Source organism: Monodelphis domestica, chromosome 2 (assembly GCF_027887165.1).
Source record: "Monodelphis domestica isolate mMonDom1 chromosome 2, mMonDom1.pri, whole genome shotgun sequence".
NCBI classification, from domain to species: Eukaryota; Metazoa; Chordata; class Mammalia; order Didelphimorphia; family Didelphidae; genus Monodelphis; species Monodelphis domestica.
In genome coordinates, this window is record NC_077228.1 from 76,208,795 (window position 1) to 76,229,239 (window position 20,445).

The window sequence follows — 20,445 nt, forward strand, 5'->3', positions numbered from 1 at the left end:
TTATACATTACATTTTCCCCACATATTAGTATACATAGATTGATATAAATGTAGTCCTTATAGAAGAGAGTTTGAGTAAAAGAAGAAGATAACATTTTCCCCTTTCCTTAATATTTACCTTTTCAGGTATTCCTTGCTCTTTGATTTTCGGTATCAAACTTTCCACAGAGCTCTGGCCTTTTCTTTGCAAAAAGTTGGAAGTCTTCTATTTTGTTGAATGCCCATACTTTCCCTTGGAAGTATATAGTCAGTTTTGCTGGGTAGCTGATTCTTGGTTGGAGACCCAGCTCTCTTGCCTTTCTGAAGATCATGTTCCATGCCTTACGATCATTCAGAGTAGAACTTGCAAGGTCTTGTGTGACCCTGATTGGTATTCCTTTATATCTAAATTGTCTTTTTCTGGCTTCCTGTAGGATTTTTTCTTTTGTTTGATAGCTTTGGAATTTGGCAATTACATTCCTGGGAGTTGTCTTTTGGGGGTTTAGTGTAGAAGGTGTTCTGTGAGCTCTGTCAGTGGCTGTATTGCCCCCTTGTTCTAGAATCTCTGGGCAATTTTCTTTGATTATATCTTGTATCACCATGTCCAGTTTGGTGTTTATTTCTGGCTTTTCTGGGAGTCCAATTATTCTTAAATTATCCCTTCTCCCTCTATTTTCCAGATCTATCACCTTGTCGGTGAGATATTTTATGTTCTCTTCTAATTTCTTGGTATTTTGGTTTTGCTTTATTAATTCTTGCTCTTTTACACGATCGTTGTCTTCCAGCTGCCTGATTCTGGCCTTTAAAGCCTGGTTTTCCTTTTCAGTTTCATCATACCGGTTTTGTAGATGCGTGAATTTCTTTTGCATTATTTCCAACTTTTCCTCCCAGAAGGCTTCCATCTTTTTGGTCATTTCTGATTCAAATTCTTCATAGGTTTGTGGAGAGTTTCCATTTCCTTTGGAAGGTTTTGGAGCATTTTCTTGTATATTATCTTCTATCTGCTCTGTATTTTGTATTTTGGCTCCATAGAATGTGTCCAAAGTCGCCCCTTTCTTCTTATTTTTCTTGGTATTTTGGGGCTTCTGTGCTTCTGTGGGATTTGCCATCTCTGAATGTGGAGGATTAGCTTTTCTTATCTCTGTCTGGTGTTCAGAGGCTTTAGTCCTGGGCAGATTGTTGGTTCTATGAGCTTTCCCTGGGTTAAACTGAGTATGCCTCACTGGAACTGGAATGGAAGGGTCGGACCACGTTGCTTTCCGGAAGTTGCCTTCAGAATCGCTGGCCGTGAGGCTGTTTCGTCGGCCTGCGGGGGGGATGGGCTGCAGCTAACCCAAGCTCCGAGGGCAGGGACTTTCACTGAGACTTGGATAGCAGGATCCAGCCCGTGAGGCTGTCTTGCTCCAGGCAGTGACTTTCACTGGGACTCAGATAGAAGGCCCTATGGGTTGTTGTTCCGAGGACCCTGCTCTCTGAGCCAGGCCGGGCTGCGGCTTCCGGGAGCCTTGGACTCTGCGCTCCTACCCCTGAGGTCCGAGTGATCTCGGGTTCTGGCTTTTGAGGGGAGCCGTACCTTTTGAACCGGGTCCAGGTCCAGGAGGAAGGTTCCCAGGGTCTGTGCTGTTGATCGTTTTGAATTTTGGGGCCTTAGGAGCTTATAGTTTGAGATCGGTCGGGAAGGGTTTTCCGGAGATCTGAACTTTAGCTTTCTCTAAGCCGCCATCTTAACCGGAAGTCTCGAAAAGCAAGCCCTTTTAAAAGACTGTTTAGAGAACTGGTGGTGACTCAGCAAGTCCACCCCCTCATTTTATCCCCTAGCCTTATGCAAGCACCGACAGGGTGACTTTTGTAGCCACAGGAAACTCCAGTAGCAATGCTGCAGCTGGTCTTAAACAAGGAATTTGGAGAGTGAGACAATCTGAACTCAGAGTTCTCCGAGGGCTTGCTGTATCTTTTTTAAGCTTTCTTACAAGATATTCTTCTTAGTTAAACTGGTACTTGACCTTACTCTGGCTGCAATTTTTTTTTCCCACATAGGGTTGGTGTTCTGCTGCTGAAGAGCTATGGAATGCTGCATGGCAACATTCAGAGTCTGAGAATGACATGAAGATTGAACTTAAAACATCTGAATTCCAAGAACAGGATGCTCAGGAAACTAACACGGATACTACCAAGAATCACAAGGTATAAATATCTGGTGTTGTGATAGGTTTGCATATCTCCTTGTGGAATACTTTGAATTTTTCAATGAATTTTATGAATTATTTTATTTTTACTAGATTGTTCCTTTTCTTACAATTGATAGGATTTTTAATAAGGAAAATATAGATTTAATTATGCATATAATTAACCGAAGCTGAATCTAATATTTTTACAGTTTTACTTGTATAGTTACTTAAACCATTGCCTAAAATATCACAATCTCTTTGAAAGACAACTCGGGCCTAGATTTGGAGAAGTTGTTGAAAAATCAGAATTAAAAACTTTTGTGAAAGGAGAGTGGTCTTTCTTAGCTTTTTTTTTTTTAACCAAGCCCTATGAAAATATTCAGCTTCTACAACTATCTCTGGGTTGTAGCATTTAGTTTCTCATTGTATCTTGGTGGCAGGTTTAGCTAACTGTTTGATGTTGTTCAGATATATTGGTGATATCTTCAAAACAGTTGGAAAGTTTGTGATTAATAAGGGCTCATAAGGAATAATACTACTGTCATAATGCTTTGTAACATTGGACCAGAGGATAAAAGGCAAAGTAGCTTGTTCATTGGCAGTTTTAGGAAGGATAGGTATCCTATAATTATGATATTTAAATTATTTTTAATGTAATATTTTTGTTTTTTCCAATTACACATAGTAATTTTTAACATTTGTTTTCCAAAAGTTTGAGTTCCAAATCCTTCCCTTCCACTTCCCACTCACTGAGAAGATAAGCAATATGATCTAGGTTATAGTTGTATGATCATGTTAAACATATTCTCATATTGGTTATGTTGAAGAAGGATTGTATTAAACAAACAAAAACACACAAAAAAACTAAAGTGAAAAATAGTGTGCTTCTATCTGCATTTAGACTCCATCAGTTCTTTCTCTGGAGATGGGATAGCATTTTTCATCAGAAGTCCTTTGAAATTGTCTTGGATCATTGTATTGCTAAAAGTAGCGAAGCCATTCCTAGTTGATCATTGTATAATATTGCTGTTACTGTGTACAATGTTCTTCTGATTCTGCTCACTTCATTTTGCATCAGTTCATGTAAGTCTTTCCAGGTTTTATTTTTAAATCATCCTGCTCTTCATTTCTTATAGCACAATACTATTTATTTAATTACAATCATATACCACAGCTTATTCAGCCATTTCCTAATTGATGGACATCCTCTCAATTTCCAATTCTTTGCTACAACAAAAAGAGCTGCTATAAATATTTTTGTAAAAATGGGGCCTTTTCCCTCTTTTTTGATCTCTTTGGGATATAGACCTAGTAATGGTATAGCCAGATCAAAGGGAATACAGTTTTATAATCCTTTTGGGCATATCCAGATTGCTCTCCTGAATGATTGGTTCAGTTCACAACTCAATCAACAATGTATTAGTGCCCCAATTTTTCCATATTCCTTCCAACATTGTAATTTTCCTTTTCTGCCATATTAGCTAATCCTGATAGGTATGAAGTAGTACCTCAGAGTTGTCTTAATTAATCAGTAGTTATTTAGAACATTTTTTTCATATGACTATACTTAGCTTTGTTTTCTTTGCCTGAAAACTGCCTGTTCATACCCTTTTATTATTGGACAATGACTTGTAGTGTTATAAATTTGGCTCAGTACCTGATATATTTGAGAAATGAGACCTTTATATTTAATAAACTTGCTATAAAATTTTTCCCTGGCTTTCTGCTTTTTTTCTAAGCTTGATTGCATTGCCTTGTTTGTTCAGAAACTTACACAAATGCAACAAGTTCAGAAACTTGTTATTCTATGAAAAATGGACATAATTCTGAACTAACTAGCATAAGTTCAAAAATAAATTATTTCCCAACCTTGTTTCAAATAATTTAGCTAGCATGACTTTCCCCCTTTTTTATTCTCAATAATTATGATGAAATAGGTTTTAGCTAATAAAATAAAAGACTGGCTGAATATAGCTGTTAAGCTTTCTACACATGTTCTTTCATGAGTTATATCTGCATTCACATATCCAGTTAAATAATAATTCCTTTCTGGCAAGGATTAAGAAGAAATAGGATAGGAAAGGTGGGCCAGGTAAGGTAAGTAGTCTTAAATATTAGAAGGATAGAGAGTCATATGATGAATTTGTGAATCAAAGGTGGGAAACACACTAGAAAGCATTTGAGTGAAGATGACGGGTGCCGGGTAAAAATCATACTTTTTAATCACTAGAATTTACTACAAAACACGTAGGCCAAAAGAGGCAATATATTACAAGCCTGACATATTGGCATAATATATTAGTGATAAGAGCATTCCATCTTCTAGATGTGTATTGGAACTCTCATTCCACTTACGTAGAATGACTAACAATTTCTTTATTTGCCCTAATGATGATTTCATTCTTCATAAGGTAGAGAAACTAAGAAGGAGAAATTATATTCTGGATCCACTTCTCCCTAACAGGAAGGGACAAGTTGCTTGGGTATAAATGTTAGGAACCTTCAGGAAAAATGACCACCCTTCCTAGCATTTGATAGTGGAAAGGAAGGTATGACATGAACCCAACATCTTAAGAGATCAGATTTCAAAGTGTTCAGAGGAAAGACTAGAGTAAGATCCCATAGAATAAAATTATATTTGGAAAAGAAATTCGGGATGAAATTCCAAAGAGACAAAGGGAAATAATTTTGAAGAGGAAAAACAAAAGTTGTCTGTTGATACACAGGAGCTTACCAACCAATTTATTTTCAAAAAATATATAGATGATGGCAAGGGCAAGTAACAGGATGAATTCAAAAGCCTAGCACAGTACTGTAAAAAGAACAGTAGGAGTGCTAAAGCTTAGAATGATCTGAGGCTAGGGAAGAAAGGTTAAAAAAAAGGTTTTGTGGTGGGGTTGACTATTGGGGAGAAAAGGATGTATCAAAGAACAGAATTGCTGCTTGGGGTGGATGGGACATAGGTAACTTAATAGGGAAAGGGCAGAGTTGCTCAGTTATTATTTTGCTTCTCTTTTCTCTGCCAAGGAAAATGACCTTTGGATGGGAAAGGACAGAACAAAAATGACTAATAGAGAATTGATACCCAAGATAAGTAAGGAGATTATAAAACAGCGCCTAGCTGCCCTTGATGAATTCAAGACACCTGGCCGAAATAAACTACATCCTCAGGTACTGAAAGGCAGATGCAGTAGGTGAACCACTGATATTTGAAAGAGCAGGGGCAGCTAGGTGGCTCAGTGAGTAGAGAGCCAGGCCTAGAGATGGGAGATCCTGGATTCAAATTTGGCCTCAGATAATTCCTAGCTTTGTGACCCTAGGCAAGTTACTTACCCCTAATTTCATAGCCCTTGATGCTCTTCTGCCTTGGAACGAGTACTTAGTATTGATTCTTAGACAGAAGGGTTTTAAACAGAAGGTTTAAGACAGGTTTAAGACAGAAGGTAAGGGTTTAAAAAAAAAAAAGAAAGAACATAAGTGAATGGGAGAGTTACTACAGGACTGAACTTGGGCAAAATGTTTCTATGATTTTCCAGAAAGGTCAGAAAATTAGAGTGTAAACTCTAGGCCAGTGAACTTGATTTCACTTCCTAACAAAAATTTTAGAAGCACTTGTTAAAGGATAGCATACATCTAGGAAAGAAGACAGTGATCATAGCTATTTTATCAAGAAAAGGTCATTCTATACTGCCATTACTGTAACTATAGTTTAGCTAGATTTTAGCAAAATGTTTGCTAGACAACTGTGTATTACTATCATGAAGAACAGTGAGATGGAGGTTTAAAAAAAATACAATTGGATAGAATTGGAACCAGTTGATTGGTCCATAACAAAAAGTAACTATTAACAACAGTTCCTTGTTTACTTGGAAAGTAGGATCCAATGGACCTGTGCTGTTTACCCTTTTTTATCAGTGATTTCCATAAAGACATCCCTGGCATGCTTAGCAAATTTGTAGATGAGACTAAGCTGAAAACATAACTAATACCAGTTGATAATATCAAGATCCAGAAAGATCTTGAAAGGCTATGGCATTGAGCTGAATTTAATAAGAATGTAATATAATACAGTTAAATGCAAAGTATTATATAGCTTCAAAAAATCTGTTTTGCAAAGATAAAAAAGGGGAGCATATCTAGACAGTTTGTCTGAAATAATTCTGGGGATTTTAACAGCTGAAAAGCTCAGTATTAATAGTGTAATATTCAAATCAATAAAGTAAATGTTATCCTGGGCTGTATCAAGAGAAGCATAGCTTTCTAAAATAAGCAGGTCCCTCTCTATTTGTACCTTTGCTAACTACATCTCAAGGTTTGTGTTCATTTCCTGGTGCCAGAGTTTAGGAAGGACATTGATAAGCTATAAAATATAAAGAGAAGGGCATCCAAGATGATGAAGAGCCTTGAGTCTATGCCACAGGAGGACTAGTTGCAGGATCTGGATTTAATAAATTCATGTGATCTCATGTATGAAATGAGGTGGACAAGATGACCTCTATGGTTTTGTCCAGTTCTAAATCTGTGTTCCTCTGATGAGCCTGGAGAAGAAAAGACTTTTGGGAGACCTGTCATGTAGGAAAAGAGACAAGATTTATTCTTTTTGGCCTCATGAGGCAAAACTAGAAACAAAAGTTTTAAATTGCAGAAAGACAAATTTAGATTTAATATAAGGAAAGCTTGTTAACAGAGCCATCTGTAAATGGAATATTGGGTGTCTTAGAGTGGGTTCCTCTTCATTGGCAGTCTTCAGACAGAGGTTAAATGATCATTTGCCAGGCATGTTTTATAGGGATTCTCTTTTGATTTTGCATTGTACTGGATGACTACACTAAAAATATGAGACTTTTTTATTGTCTTTGTGTCTACGGTGCCCTAATATAGCACCTTGCACACAAATAGGTATTCAGTAAATATTAATTGAATTTGTTAAATTGAATGTTAAGCATACAGTCTGAAATGACAGATAAAGCTTTCATATTGCAAGATAGCAATATGAATCTAAGCTAATTATATTGGACCTAAAAAATGCAAATTTAAAAGTTATTTGGTTATTTTTAGGGTATGGAAGGATTGCAATAGTAGTCTATGATAATTGCTGGATGATTCAAAGTATCTTGTTGATTGGTAAGACTAGCATGTAGCAATGTAGCACTTAAATCAATTATTTTTGTAAAAAGAAAAAAACAGTTTGATTATATGGCTGTGTTTACTTACAGCTTTAACCCTATCTTGAATTGACAACAGGGCAAAAATGGAGGGATCTTATTCCTATACTACAAAATATTCTTAGAAGAAATACCCAGTTTTGTCTATAATAATTGAAGGGTAGAGAGGTGGAGGTGATGTCATTCTACTTATCTAGTGCTAATTTTTCTTTTTTCCCTCCCTCCCACCCCTCCTAATATGATTACAGCAACTAAACCTAGAAGATTCTTCAGATTCTTCCACATTGTCCAAATCATTGGAAGAGTTCTACATCTCTCTGATCCATTCTCAGCAGTCAACAGAATTGAACCATTCTGAGCCTGGTCGAATTCAGACTCTGCCAAAGCAAATCCAGCTTTCAACAGCAGCACTTACCTGTAATTTACTTCCCACAGTGGTTGATTCTCAGGAGAAGCACACTGGTTTAAGTAGGTTTAAGTACTCTCTTAAATGCAAATGAATAACAAATGTAATATATTCTTGATCCTGTACTCTTATGTGGATCTTGGTTCTCTTTCATAGATTAGTAGAATCTTGGTGTTAGAAGGCATATTAATAATCCGATTCAGCCACCCATCCATCTCTTACAAATTATCAACTGTTTTCTGTTTGTAATATTCCATTGAGAGGAGACTCATTACATTGCAAAAGTCAGTGAGTCATTCTTTGATCTGCTCCAGTAATTAGGTTTTTGTAATTAAAGAATTTTCTTTCTCATTTTTACCTACTGGTTTTGCTATCTGGGGAAAAAAATAAAATGAAATTACAGCTTCTTTCATATAATCATCTTCAGATATTTGAAGGACTGCTATTTAATGTCCCTTGTTTCTTATCTTATCTCTTCCAAAAAAATATCTTCAGGCTAAATATGTTTGATTTCTTCAAATCATTCCATGTGTGAAGTGCTCTACAAATAGCCCATCATTTTGGTTGACGTCCTTTCAATTCCTTTATTTCTTAGTGGATCTCTATCTGGAATTGAACACAGTATATTCACATATGGTCTGATTATATTTGGTTAAAAAAACAAACATGATAGAACTGTAGGGTCTAGATAAATCTACATATACTTTTATTAATATAGCCAAAGATTTCATATAAACTGAAGTTTTCAGATCTTCTTTAATCATAATTACACAATTGATTTTTTTATTGCAAAGGCAGGATTTTACTTATATCCAAATCATGTTCACATTCCAGCCTGCTATTATTTCTTAATTTTGATCCAGTTGTCTAATGTTAATGATTTCTTTCAGCCTTGTATATTCTGCATATGTGAACATTCTGCCTTTTTAATGTATTTATTTGTCCAGATTGTTAAATATATCAAATAGAACAAGGCTTAGAATAAGAACCTTGAGCTTATAACTATATACCTCCCTCTTGTTTAACATCATTCCATTTATTAGCTCTCTCCGGGTAAAGTTCAGTGTGCTAGAATACCATCTAATTATATAATAATATATTTTTATAAAATTCCTTGAAAAGATCTAAATAATCTTATACCTATGTCATTCCTTTGATATCAAGATTAATAATTATATTAATGTTTTAAAAGATTTGTAATTTCATTGGTGTGAACACTGACTCAGATGATACTTCCACTAATCAGTTGATAGTCTTTGTGAAATGTGATAGTCAAAATTATCTTTTAGTGATTATCTTTTCTGAAATTAGTTAGCCTGATACTCAGAGGGTAGGCACATGATCAAATTCAGATTCTTTCCAGATTATTAGTACTTCCCACAGATCTTGCATTTTTGTAATAACGTATTTGAGAATGGAGGATCTCCTCTTTGTTTCAGTAATGGCATCAGAAGAGGAGTTTCACAGAGAGTCTGCCTAGTAATAGTAAGCCTGTCAGAAACAAATGAAATTAGCTTGTCTTGATTTAAAAAATTTTTGACAATAACTGTGATTTATTGGTATATAAAACTCTTGATGAGTTGATCAAATCTTTTTACCAATGCAGATCAGCATCTGCCTTGCAATTTATGGTTTCTAAGAATTACTTAGGGCACTGAGAAAGTAGGAACTAACCTGAAATCCCTCAGACAATTTGTATTAGAGGTAGTGCTTGAACCCAGTTCTGACTGACTGAAAGCAGCTCTCTATCCACTGTGCCATGTGGGATTTACAAACCTTCTTTCCTATTAGTCATTGCCTTCTTCCCAAAGAATTTATAAATTAAAATCCATTCTAGTTTTTGCCAGGTTCCTAGCATCATATTGACTTATCTATAATTTTGAGGATTCATTATTTTTTTCCTTTGAATATCAGGGCATGTGTCTTCTGGCACATCTCCCAATTCTCTATTATTTGTCAGTAATCATTTATAGGGGTTCTTTAATGGCATAAGCTATTTCATTATCCTGTACTATAATTTGTCCTTGCCAGTAGGTCTAAAGTACTCTTACTATCTTTTTGCCCCTATTTTGGATTTTATACCAATTTTTAAAATGTGAATTTAAATTGTTACTTACTGTTCTACCATGAAACACAGAGTAGTTGAATAGTTCCTGTGTTTTCTTGGTGGTGGTAACATTTTTTGTTGTCCTCAGAATTATTTGATTCTAGATATTAGACATGCTTGTGTCACTCTCTTCTATTCATTCTGGTCTCTAAGCTTCTCTTTCCATCTTCAGAAAACTTTAATTTTAAATCTGGATGCATTGAAGAATTCCTATAATCACACTGACTTCTCTTATACACTGATTATTGTTCTCATTCTTGTTGGGATTGTTCCTATTTATATTGTCAGAATTTCATTTTTTCAACAATTTAGCCAACATTTATTAAGCACCTGCTACTTGTAATACTCTGTGGTAGATATTGATAACAAAATAAAAATGATTGTTCTTGCCCTTCATGAATTTGGCACCTGAACTGAATTGAACTTTGAAGGGAAAGGGAAGGCAGATAAGTGTCCATTTTAAAACCAGGTTGTTGCACAAATGCTTGGAAGTAAGAAATGGCCTTTTGAGTTTGGGGAATAGTCAGTGGTCTAATTTGGCTTGAATGTAGAGTTCATGAAAGGAAGTAATGCATAATTAGGCTGCAAGGTAAGTTGGAACTATTATAAGTGGGTATAACTGCCAGGCTAAGGAATTTGTATTTTATCCTAGAGATTTTGGAGAATTAGAGGTATCAAGGCATAGTCTATTCAGGGAGGACTAGCACTTCTGGTATGAGGGCTTTGCTTGCTGAGCCATTTTCAAGGCTACTTACCCACCTTTGGTGTTCACCTTTCATGTGGAACAACTACATTTTAGTAAAACTGTCTTGGTAGACAGGCTAAACCAAACTGAGGATAACTTACCAGCAACTCCAACCTGTCAGTGAGTTAGGGGGATATCTATCCCAACCATGTGAAGCCTTCCCTAGAGGAATGGTCAGGTGAGAATAATTTGTTCCAACAGCCATGAAGGTAGCTGAAGTAAACACTGTGGAGCTCTTTGAACGTCACACATGCATCATCCTGACTTTTGTCTCACCCCTGGACATTGGTGACTGGAAGAGAGAGAGGCTGAAGACTTTGTGCAACTCTGCCTCACTTAAATCCAATTCATTTATGAGTCAAGACATCATCCCATAATGTCATTGGCTCTCTTCAAAAATGAAGGATGAAAAGCAACAACAATTAGAGAACCACTGAAAGTTTTCAAGTAGGAAAGTAATATGGTCATACCTGTACATGAAAAAATTTTGGGAGCTATATGAAATGTAAACTGGGGATATATGATTCTTTTCAGTCCTTTCCTTCCTATATACATACCTCTTTGAAGCATTTGATGCCACTGACAGCTTTTCTAGAAAGTGACATTTTTGCCTGATTCTTCTTACTTCTTCACGGCTTGTTCGTCATCCCTTTCCCTCTAAGTGTGAATATATCCCAAGGCCCTGTCTTCATCCCGCTTCTCTAGTTCTCTCTCTTGGTAATCATATTTGCTTCTATTATTGAAGTATTACTTTAATGAAGGTGATTACCAGATTTTTAATCTTAATCATTCCCATTAATTCTAGTCCTACATCTCCAACTGCCTGCAAGACATTTCTACCCATATGTGTTCTCAGAAACTCTGACTTTGTACATATACAACTGAACCCATCATTATCATCTTCCGCAAACTTCTCTACTTGCATTTTCCACCAATTTCTGTGAAAGGCATCACTATCCTCATCATGTAGACTTAATTAAAACCTCAAGAGTTATCTGTGAGTCTTGTTTTTTCCTCAGTCTCCATGTCCAATATATTGGCCTAGTCATCAATTCTACCTCTATGATATATCTTGTATTCTTTTCCTTTTTTTCCTTTTTCTTCTTTTTCTCCATTCACAGTTCAAAAAGTCATAGAAGTGTGAAGAATGTGTTCTCTAGAAATTCATCTAACAGTTCAGGACCTCTTTACCTCTTGCCTGAATCTTTAAAAAACTCTCTAGACTTCCCTTATCTTCTACTCCCAGTTTATACTTCATACAGCTCCCAGAATATTTGTAGCAGTTCTCTTTATGGTAACAAAGAACTTGAAATCAAGGGTATGTCCAGCAGTTGGGGAATGGCTAAACAAATTGTGGTAGATGATTTTGATGGAATACAGTTGCACCATAAGATGTGATGTGCAGGTTAATTTTTTTTTAACTTGAAAAGAACAACATGAAATTAACAAGAGTGAAATGAGTAGAACCAAGAGAACATTTTATTCAGCTTCAGATTTAATATTTGAAGAATATCTTGTGAATGTTCATCTCCAGAGAATGAACTGAAAAATGGAAACATGAAAGATATATTTATATATCTTTTTTACGGGATGTTGCTTTCTACAGTGAGGGGAGGAAAAGGAGGTTGAGATACCTGGAAAGAAATTCTATTTAAAAAAAAAATTATTCATGACCTTTGAGAAAAAAGTTTTATCAGGATAAGGTAGTCAGAAGATAGCTTTCAAGCAAATGAAGAAGAAATATATCATTAAAAAATGGAGGAAGTGAAACAAAAACTTCTTTCTAGGAGTTTAATAGTGTTGGCTGAATACATGGTACATTATATCTTGCAGAACACTACACACATGATTTTTACAATTGCCATATGAGGTAGGCACTTACAGGTATTATTCCTAATATATAGTTGAGGAAATTGAGCCTTAGAGAAGTTTAAGGGCTCTTCTCATGGCCAGACAGCTCTTGAGAGTCAGAAACAAAATTTGGGCTCAGTTCTCCTTCATGGCCACTATTCATTACACTATGTTGCCTCGCATGGATTTTAACAGCCAGAAAGGAAAAACACTATACTATAGTAGCTTGAGAGGAGAGCGGGGCCCAAAAGAAGAGAATTTAAGGATAGTGAGACCTGCATCTGAAATGGGTCCAGAAAACAAGTGGAAGGGCTTAGCTTTGGCAAGGAGGACTATCCCTGAGAATGGAAAAAAAGAAAACAAAGGGGAGTTTTTGAGGAACAGGGAAAAATGAGGATTCTAAGGTGACCCTCCTTTTTCATGTGAATTGATGGGAGAGGGGAAAGAGAATAGGGGAACTGGCAGAAAACGTTTGGAAAGGTCACCAGAGAGTGGAATAAAGAGTCATGAAGCAGTGAAGGTCCAGTTAAGGTTTGTAAAATAAATTTGTGTAGTACATAGGCCATACAGTTTCATAACTCAACAGTGTTAAGTAGCTTAGCAAAAAACATCCAAAAAGGAAGATGATAGGTGTGATGCAGAAAGTCAAAGGATTCAAAAAAGTATGGAAGATAGCCCTTTGTTAAACTGATCCACTCTGTAGGGTCAGAACTAGACGGGGAGAAGGAAGTATGGCCAAAATAGGAAACTGGGAATTCAAAAAAGAAACAACTGAGGGAAGAGATTTTGTGGAGTTTAGCTATCTTCAAGTATTTAAAGGACTATTACATGGGAAAAGGGATTTGATTTGTTCTGCTTGCTTCTAACCAGCACTAAGAGCAATGATTGGAAACAAAATTAGGTTTGACAAAAAGAAAACTCTTCCTAACAATTAGAACCATCCCAAAGAATAGAATGGGATGCCTCGTGAGGTGATGTCTTCAAACAAAGGTTATATGATCTCCTGTTAGAGATATAAAGATGGGATTCTCACTTATCCACTGGCTGGACTAAATGGCCTTTGAAGGTATCTCTTCTGGTTCCAGTACTGTAAAAGCAATAGACAAAGAGAATAAGAAGGAGTTTAGGAACTAGGGTATATCTAGTGAAAGGAAAAAAGTAAGTTTAGGAGGACAGAAGCAGTAAAAAGGTTAAGAAGGACAAGGAATTGTAACCAGAGAGGGATTTCAGAGTATGAGGTGACTGAGGTCATGGGAGCTGAGGTAGAAAAGATTTAGGGTGCCAGGGTTATCAACAAAACATGAGAAGGGTTGGGGTTGAGAGCAGACATTTTTATCAAAGACAAAGACATCTAGGTGTAGAAATCATTGAAAAAAGGAAAGTGACCTTGAGGTTTGTAGATGACTTAGATAGGGTGGATGTTGTGAACTGCAAAGGTGATGGAGACACTGCTGAATGATGTGGGGAATTTCCCTTAGAGCTTCTAATAAAAATATCAACTGTCTCAATTTTAAAACTTTCTAAAAAGTCCAAGGTAGTTCATTTCCTTTTTTCATTCTTACGAACTGCAAAAATGGCATAGTCACTTTTTTTCACAGAAAGATTTCTATCATTCTCATCACTAAACCAGCCTTCCTAATTGGACAGAATTTAATCCAGAATATTCAGGATATTGCTTACCTTTCCTGAAAACCAGTTAATTTGATCTCTTGGCAATCAGAATCTAGCACAGTGGCATGTACATAATAGACATATAGTAAATGTTGAATTGAACCAAATATTTGGGTATTTTAATTTTACTATTGACATTAGCCTGGAGTTAGAAAAAGAATATTTTCATGAAGGGAACCATTTGAATGTTTATTTTATTAATGATAAGGAAATAAAAGTTGAAGGGCCTTTTTTCTGAAATCCTAAATAATTCAATGGGCATGTGAACTTCTCATATCCCTTCCTTCCATAAGCCTTCCTGGGGAGTCTACTCAGTGTTTGACATAAACCCATTTTATTTTGTGCCCTTTTTCAGGTTTATTTTTCCTGCTTTTTTTTTTTTTTACTATTTCATTTACTGAGATTGCCCTTTTCCCCATTCACTTATTCTATTCACTATCTTGATATAAATTGCCTTTGTCTTAATGCAGCCTTTCTTGGACCATCTTCCTCCTTCTACCTCAGAGTTATTTTGATTTATTTCTACCTTACACATTATATGCCTTATCATTGGGAATTATCAACTAAAAGGAGAGAAATAAGGGCAGTACAAGCTAACAGAAAGTGAGCTAGTGTAGGCAGAGAAGGGAAGTAGCAGTAGAGATAACCATGTGCTTATTTTCCTTTTAAGAATGCTTTTATATTTTCTTTTCAGAGGAAACCACTCCAGGAAATATGAAGAATGAGGATTTCTCTAGCAACCATGCCCTTACAATGTTCAAAGATACCACCTGTGCCCAACAGGGATCCATGGAACAGATCTCTTTTATACTCTCTCCTGAGCACAGTGTGTCCCAGAAACTCTTCATCCCTCGAAGCACAGCAACGGCAGCATTGGGAGCTGCAGCACGCCTAGCCATGTCTAGCAGCCTTCTCCATTGGTATCCCAGATTAAGAAGAATGGAAGCATGAAGGGAGGGGAAAGGAAAAAACTAAACTAGATGGGGTAAATGAGTTAGGCCTTAGTATTCTCCATATACAAAATGAAGAAGCACCAAGGCAAAAAGACTTTTGATAGTTGATAGATCCTGCCTTTTCCTTATTGTGTGACTGTATGTTGGCTCTCTTATGCAAACAGTCCACTTTGCCTTACAAAATAGGCAGTTGATGTTACTTTTTTTAGTAGAGATACTTGTTCTTATGCTATATGGTTATGTTGATGTTACTTTTTAAGTGATTTAAACTGATGGTTATTTAGTGGTAACCCTATAAATTTTTCTTTTGACATATCTGAAAAAGAAGAAATTGGTAAGGTTTTGTGATCCATATGTAGGAAGAAGAAAATCTCTTCCTCCTCCTATATTGAGAAATGAGAGGTCTAAATTTTTTTTCCCATTGTTAAATTTGATTTTTTTTTTAAGTGAAAAGAAGTGATAATTCAAGGCTCCAACCCTTACCTTTATTGGCTCTGCCACTTTATATTAAAACATTTTCCATTCTCAGTAACAAAACCTATATTCTTTGGAGGTATTTTAAGGGGGCTCAGTTTATCTCACTTGGATTTTTAAATTGAGATCATACATTTTGTTGTGTAGGAAAATCTCTTGAGGAATGAAAACTTAGCTGAGATACCTCCTTTAACTATTGCTGCTGTAAACCAGAAATATATAAAGAAAAACCTAGTGAGGGTTCTTAAGTGGTACAGTTTTAGCATTTGTAAAAAATACACTCTTAAGCCAGGCAGATTCTGTGACTTGCCTTTTGACATTCCATTTAGTTCATAGAAAAATGGTATCAGGACTTTTGAACTAAGAAAAACAATGCTAGTTGTTCTTCATGGTAAAATATATTTTCTCCCAAATTGACATCTGTTTTGCAGTTTTGAAAAGAATTCTTTTCCTCCACATATTCTTCCCCTCTGACAGGCTACAGTAGGCAGCATAAGCTATACAAGAAATGCAAGAGCAGTTGAAGCAGCTCGTTGAATTATCTTGTCAGCTGCAAGGAAAAGGCACTAAACCTTTTGGGTGGCTATTACCATGCTTCCAAGGAGAAAATTAAGGCACAGGTCAATTAGGTTCAACTCTGGTCCATAACTTGGAGTGACTTAAACGATTTCCCATCAGTTTTATTACTAAATATCAGTGGAAGGAATTACTTACATAAATATTATATTCCACTTCAAATAAGATTATTGATCATCAAAACTCCTTTCTTAAGCAATACACAGTAAATGAGGTGGGGGGAAGCAACCCAATAATACTTTGGATGCTGATAATACAAGTTTAAAATGTTTTAAAATGTTGTAAAGTTTTGAAAAAAACATTTTGCTATTAAATACAGGGTCATTATCAGGATGATAATATTTATACTTTTGTATGTATTTTTTAAATTTTACTGGTGGTTGGCACAACTGTCTAAACTAAAATGGACGCATTGTAATTTTAGCAACTATACACAAGGAAACTTATGAGTCATAAACAATATGAGTCAGTGGTCAATTAACAGCATTTGTGTTGTGTGACTATTTGGACATGATTTGATGTGGGTGGGAGAATTCCCAGTGTTAAACATAGGTTTCAATAGTTTTCCAAATGTAATGATGGGTTTCCAAGGGTTTAACAGCTTAAGGAATGATGATCCTTAGAATTTTCCATGTGAGAGAAAGAACCAAGTAAGGAAGAGTATTCATTAATGTCCTCTTACCAGCTCTGGTATCTAATTTCCTTATCTGTATTTTAGTGCTTTATACTTTTAAGTTACTGATAGATTTTCCTCTGTAGATAAGAGTTCATAAAGCAAATGTTGAGCTGCTAAAATTATTGTCCTTTAAATAATACAACAAAAGTACCAGTAAAAGCTCTGCCAAAATGTGAAGTGGCTTTTCTTAGTAATTTAATTAACTGTAGCCCACATAGAACAAACCACAACTAGGCAAATTAGATGATAAGGCAAATAATTGGAATTATGGTCCTGATAATTAGCTAACTTGACATTAGACATATGTAGAGATCATTTAGGACCACTCAAAATTAATCGGTGAAATGTTAACTTCTGACGTAAGCAGAATAAACAAGAAAGTCAATCATGAGAAGGTACCTGTGAGACATGGACTTCTGAGACCTTTCCTTTAACTTTAGAGAGCTAAATGCTTACCCTTTACAACATGAATCATAATTCTGACTTGAGCTAAGTAGACTATTGACTCAACACTTGGAACTGGAACCATTTAAAAGTAGAAAATGATCAGGGTTTTACATATGAACAATAACATATCTAAGAAAGAAGCATGGTTTTTGTTTTGGGTTTTGCTTTTATTTTAAGGCTATCGGGAGTTAATGTAATGGCATCAACTGTACCAAAAGCAGGGATCCCTAACTTTTTTTCTGATAATAAGCCATTGTTCTTTGGGGAGCAGGAGATACGGTGTTCATGAAGTATGATTCTGGACTAGTGGTTGGAGAACTTCCAGGGAAACCAAAGGAAACAAGGAGGGGAACGATGCCAAGTGTGACAGCAGTTTTAAATACATCAGGTTCCAGCTACTTTGCTCTTGAAATACTCATTCCCACCTAGATCAAGTAGGGCCTGGGAGCATTTGAAATCAATCTTGCCTTCTCTTCCTCTTGAGTCATAGTTCCTTCAAGCCAGCATTTCAAATGGCCAGAAATTGCAGCTTCATCATGAACCTTTAGAAGATCAGCTGGTTGAAAGGAAAAGAAGAGGGTTTATCCTTAGAACTTATGTTCTTAAGCACTTAAAAATGAAATAATAGGACAACTGTGTGTGTCTGTGGATGTTTTCTTAAGCTGAAATGTAAATAAGATTATCATAAAATCAGAAACTAATGCTTAAAAAGAACCACCACAAAAATCTTTACGTAGCAAGATTTTTCCAACATTTAGAGAACATTTTTCCTAGAGATTAAATTCTTTTTATCCAAGTAACAGGATAGTTGTGCCAATGGTTACAGTCATCCAAGCCATTGTCCCTCCTTCCATCACTCATTTCCCACAGTCCATTCAGTCTTCACCTTTTGCTGAGAATGACCAGATGATGTACATAGTTCTTGAATCTAATTTGAGCTCAGCACCATTCCTAATGACTTAAAAGGCAATTAATATATTTCACCAGTTATCAAGGAAAGCCCTGTAGATGGATAAAACTTAGCTTTAAGTTAGTGACTTCTCTAGTACAGTAACTAAAAACTGAATCACGTACTACCTTTTATATGAAATTGAATTCTTGGCCACACATCAATACAGACCAGAATTTGTCTCTTAAGATCAAGCTTCGTAGCTTAAATTTTCTTAGTTGTCAGCATAGTAATAAAGAAATGACAACTTTCTGCTTGTGAGTAGCCTTTGTTTCAGATTACAATTTGAATGAGAATAGGTTTCTTTTTGAATTGATGAAAATGGAATTTCTAGAACCAATTTTATTTGAATTCCATTTTTGTCTTGGCACACCTTGGATGAAGAAACTGAGAGTCTCTGGCTCAAGAATGGCTTTGTCTTTACTTTTCTCCCCTAATGCAAGGCTTTAGGGGTATGTTCTAAGGGGAAATTATAGGTGTTGAAAGTCAGGCAATGATGGCATTAAAGCTGATGAAGTAGTAAATGAAAAGCGTGCCATGCTTGCTCGGTGTCAGGAGACGGGGTTTCAAATTATGGCTTCTGCCATTTACTATATATGGGAACATGATGTGGTGTTTGAACTTTCTGTGCCGGTTATTTCTGTAAAGTGAGGGAAATTGAGCTAAATGACCTCTAAAGACTTTTCACTTCAAAATTCTTGATTTCTGATGCTTGTTGATAGCTTGTTGATGGTTGATTTTATTTCTCAAACCCAGGTTTTATAGTTGGAATGCCATATTTATTTTCTCAGAGGTATGCATGCATCTCTTTCTTATAATTAGCTGTTAGTAGGTTTTGCAATTTTGTCACCCAAACATAATACTAAGCAAAATGGAGAAATTCCTTTTGGTTTTGTAAAAACAGGCAATGCTACTTACCTAACCTACTTTGGGTGGGGGGACCAGTGGCCCCATATCTGCTTTTCATTTTAAAATTTATTGTCCATCTAAAAAAAAACATTGTTAATGACGACTTATCCCTCCAACCCCCACGTCATCCAAGAATTATTTTTGCATCCATGTCTTTGGGAAGGTTTGAAAGATTGCACCTAATTTTCTTCCCTCAATACCTACAATATTAGAACAAACAGATTAATTTCATTTAGAACTTGAAAGAAATGTAGAGCCTATTTAGACTGGCCCTTTCAGGTGAGAAACCCAATGTCCAGGGAGAGGAAGTAAGTTGTCTAGGATCACACAACTAGTAAGTTGTAGAGGTAGGAGAGGGGCCCAAGGCCTCCAACTCTAGAATCTGCACGTAAGGCCTTAATAGAACTTTATTTACCTACCTCCTTAAATCCTGTCATTTGTATAGCTTGCCTTCTATGTTCACTGATTGTGACTTGGCAAAGGTTGATACAAAAATGTTACCCAGTTTTGCAGCTATGGGGTCTCCATATCTTTTCTTTTTAAACCCTTACCTTCCATCTTGGAATCAATACTGTGTATTGGTTCTAAGGCAGAAGAGTGGTAAGGGCTAGGCAATGGGGGTCAAGTGACTTGCCCAGGGTCACACAGCTGGGAAGTGTCTGAGGCCAGATTTGAACCCAGGACCTCTCATCTCTGGATCTGGCTCTCAATCCATTGAGCTACCTAGCTGCCCCCGTCTCCATGTCTCAGGGTGGAAGAATAACTGATAATTCTCTTTATAAAAATGTGCTTAATGTTTAAAATGTCCCCTAATATATGTAGATATCTTTTGGTTGAGATATAAGGCTCCCTTTATTCTATTTTTTGCTGTTTAGCTAGTGAAGACTGCTACAAAGTTCCCCCAATAGTTTCTTCAGTGATATACCTTTAAATGGACAAGAATTTGCCATAAATAATTTGCTGATTTAATAAAACATTTACTTCCATTGCAGATAAGTTCAACTTTGATAATCCATGTGGGCACATATAGTTTGAAGGATAAAAATAATACTGTTTTTATCTTTTATCTGAGAGGCCACGTATAGTAAGAAGCAAAAGAGAGAAGTGGGCAGATTTATTGTAGTTAAAGTAGTTATGTTCCTAATTTTTTCTTAGTGATGGAGGAAGGGATTTTTGAAAGTGTATCTATAGTAAAATGTTTCATATGATTTATATAATTACTCCATGTCTAAATTTGAGTCCAATTTTATGCATCAGAAAAATAATTCCCCCAAAATCATTAGGAGTTTGTGGAGTTTCTATCATGTTATTGAAGATAGAAGCAATTTGGTAAACTCCACAAAAATTTCGGAGGCAAGAAGTTTGAGGG

The 20,445-nt window shown here is 36.0% G+C and overlaps 1 protein-coding gene across 4 annotated transcripts in view; it reads left to right on the top strand.

Moving 5' to 3' along the window:
- The window catches only part of TDRD5 (tudor domain containing 5), a 56,668-nt gene extending 39,720 nt beyond the window's left edge, over positions 1-16,948 (top strand). For 3 of the 4 annotated variants that reach the window (XM_016429978.2, XM_016429979.2, XM_016429980.2), the window contains 4 exons: positions 2,017-2,163; positions 5,175-5,318; positions 7,561-7,780; positions 14,787-16,948. In XM_016429978.2, coding sequence (XP_016285464.1) covers positions 2,017-2,163; positions 5,175-5,318; positions 7,561-7,780; positions 14,787-15,043 — 768 coding nt within the window. In that variant the 3' untranslated portion in view covers positions 15,044-16,948. The remainder of the gene's footprint in view (positions 1-2,016; positions 2,164-5,174; positions 5,319-7,560; positions 7,781-14,786) is intronic. The other variant, XM_056815592.1, reaches the window with a different exon arrangement.
- Positions 16,949-20,445: the final 3,497 nt, after the last annotated feature.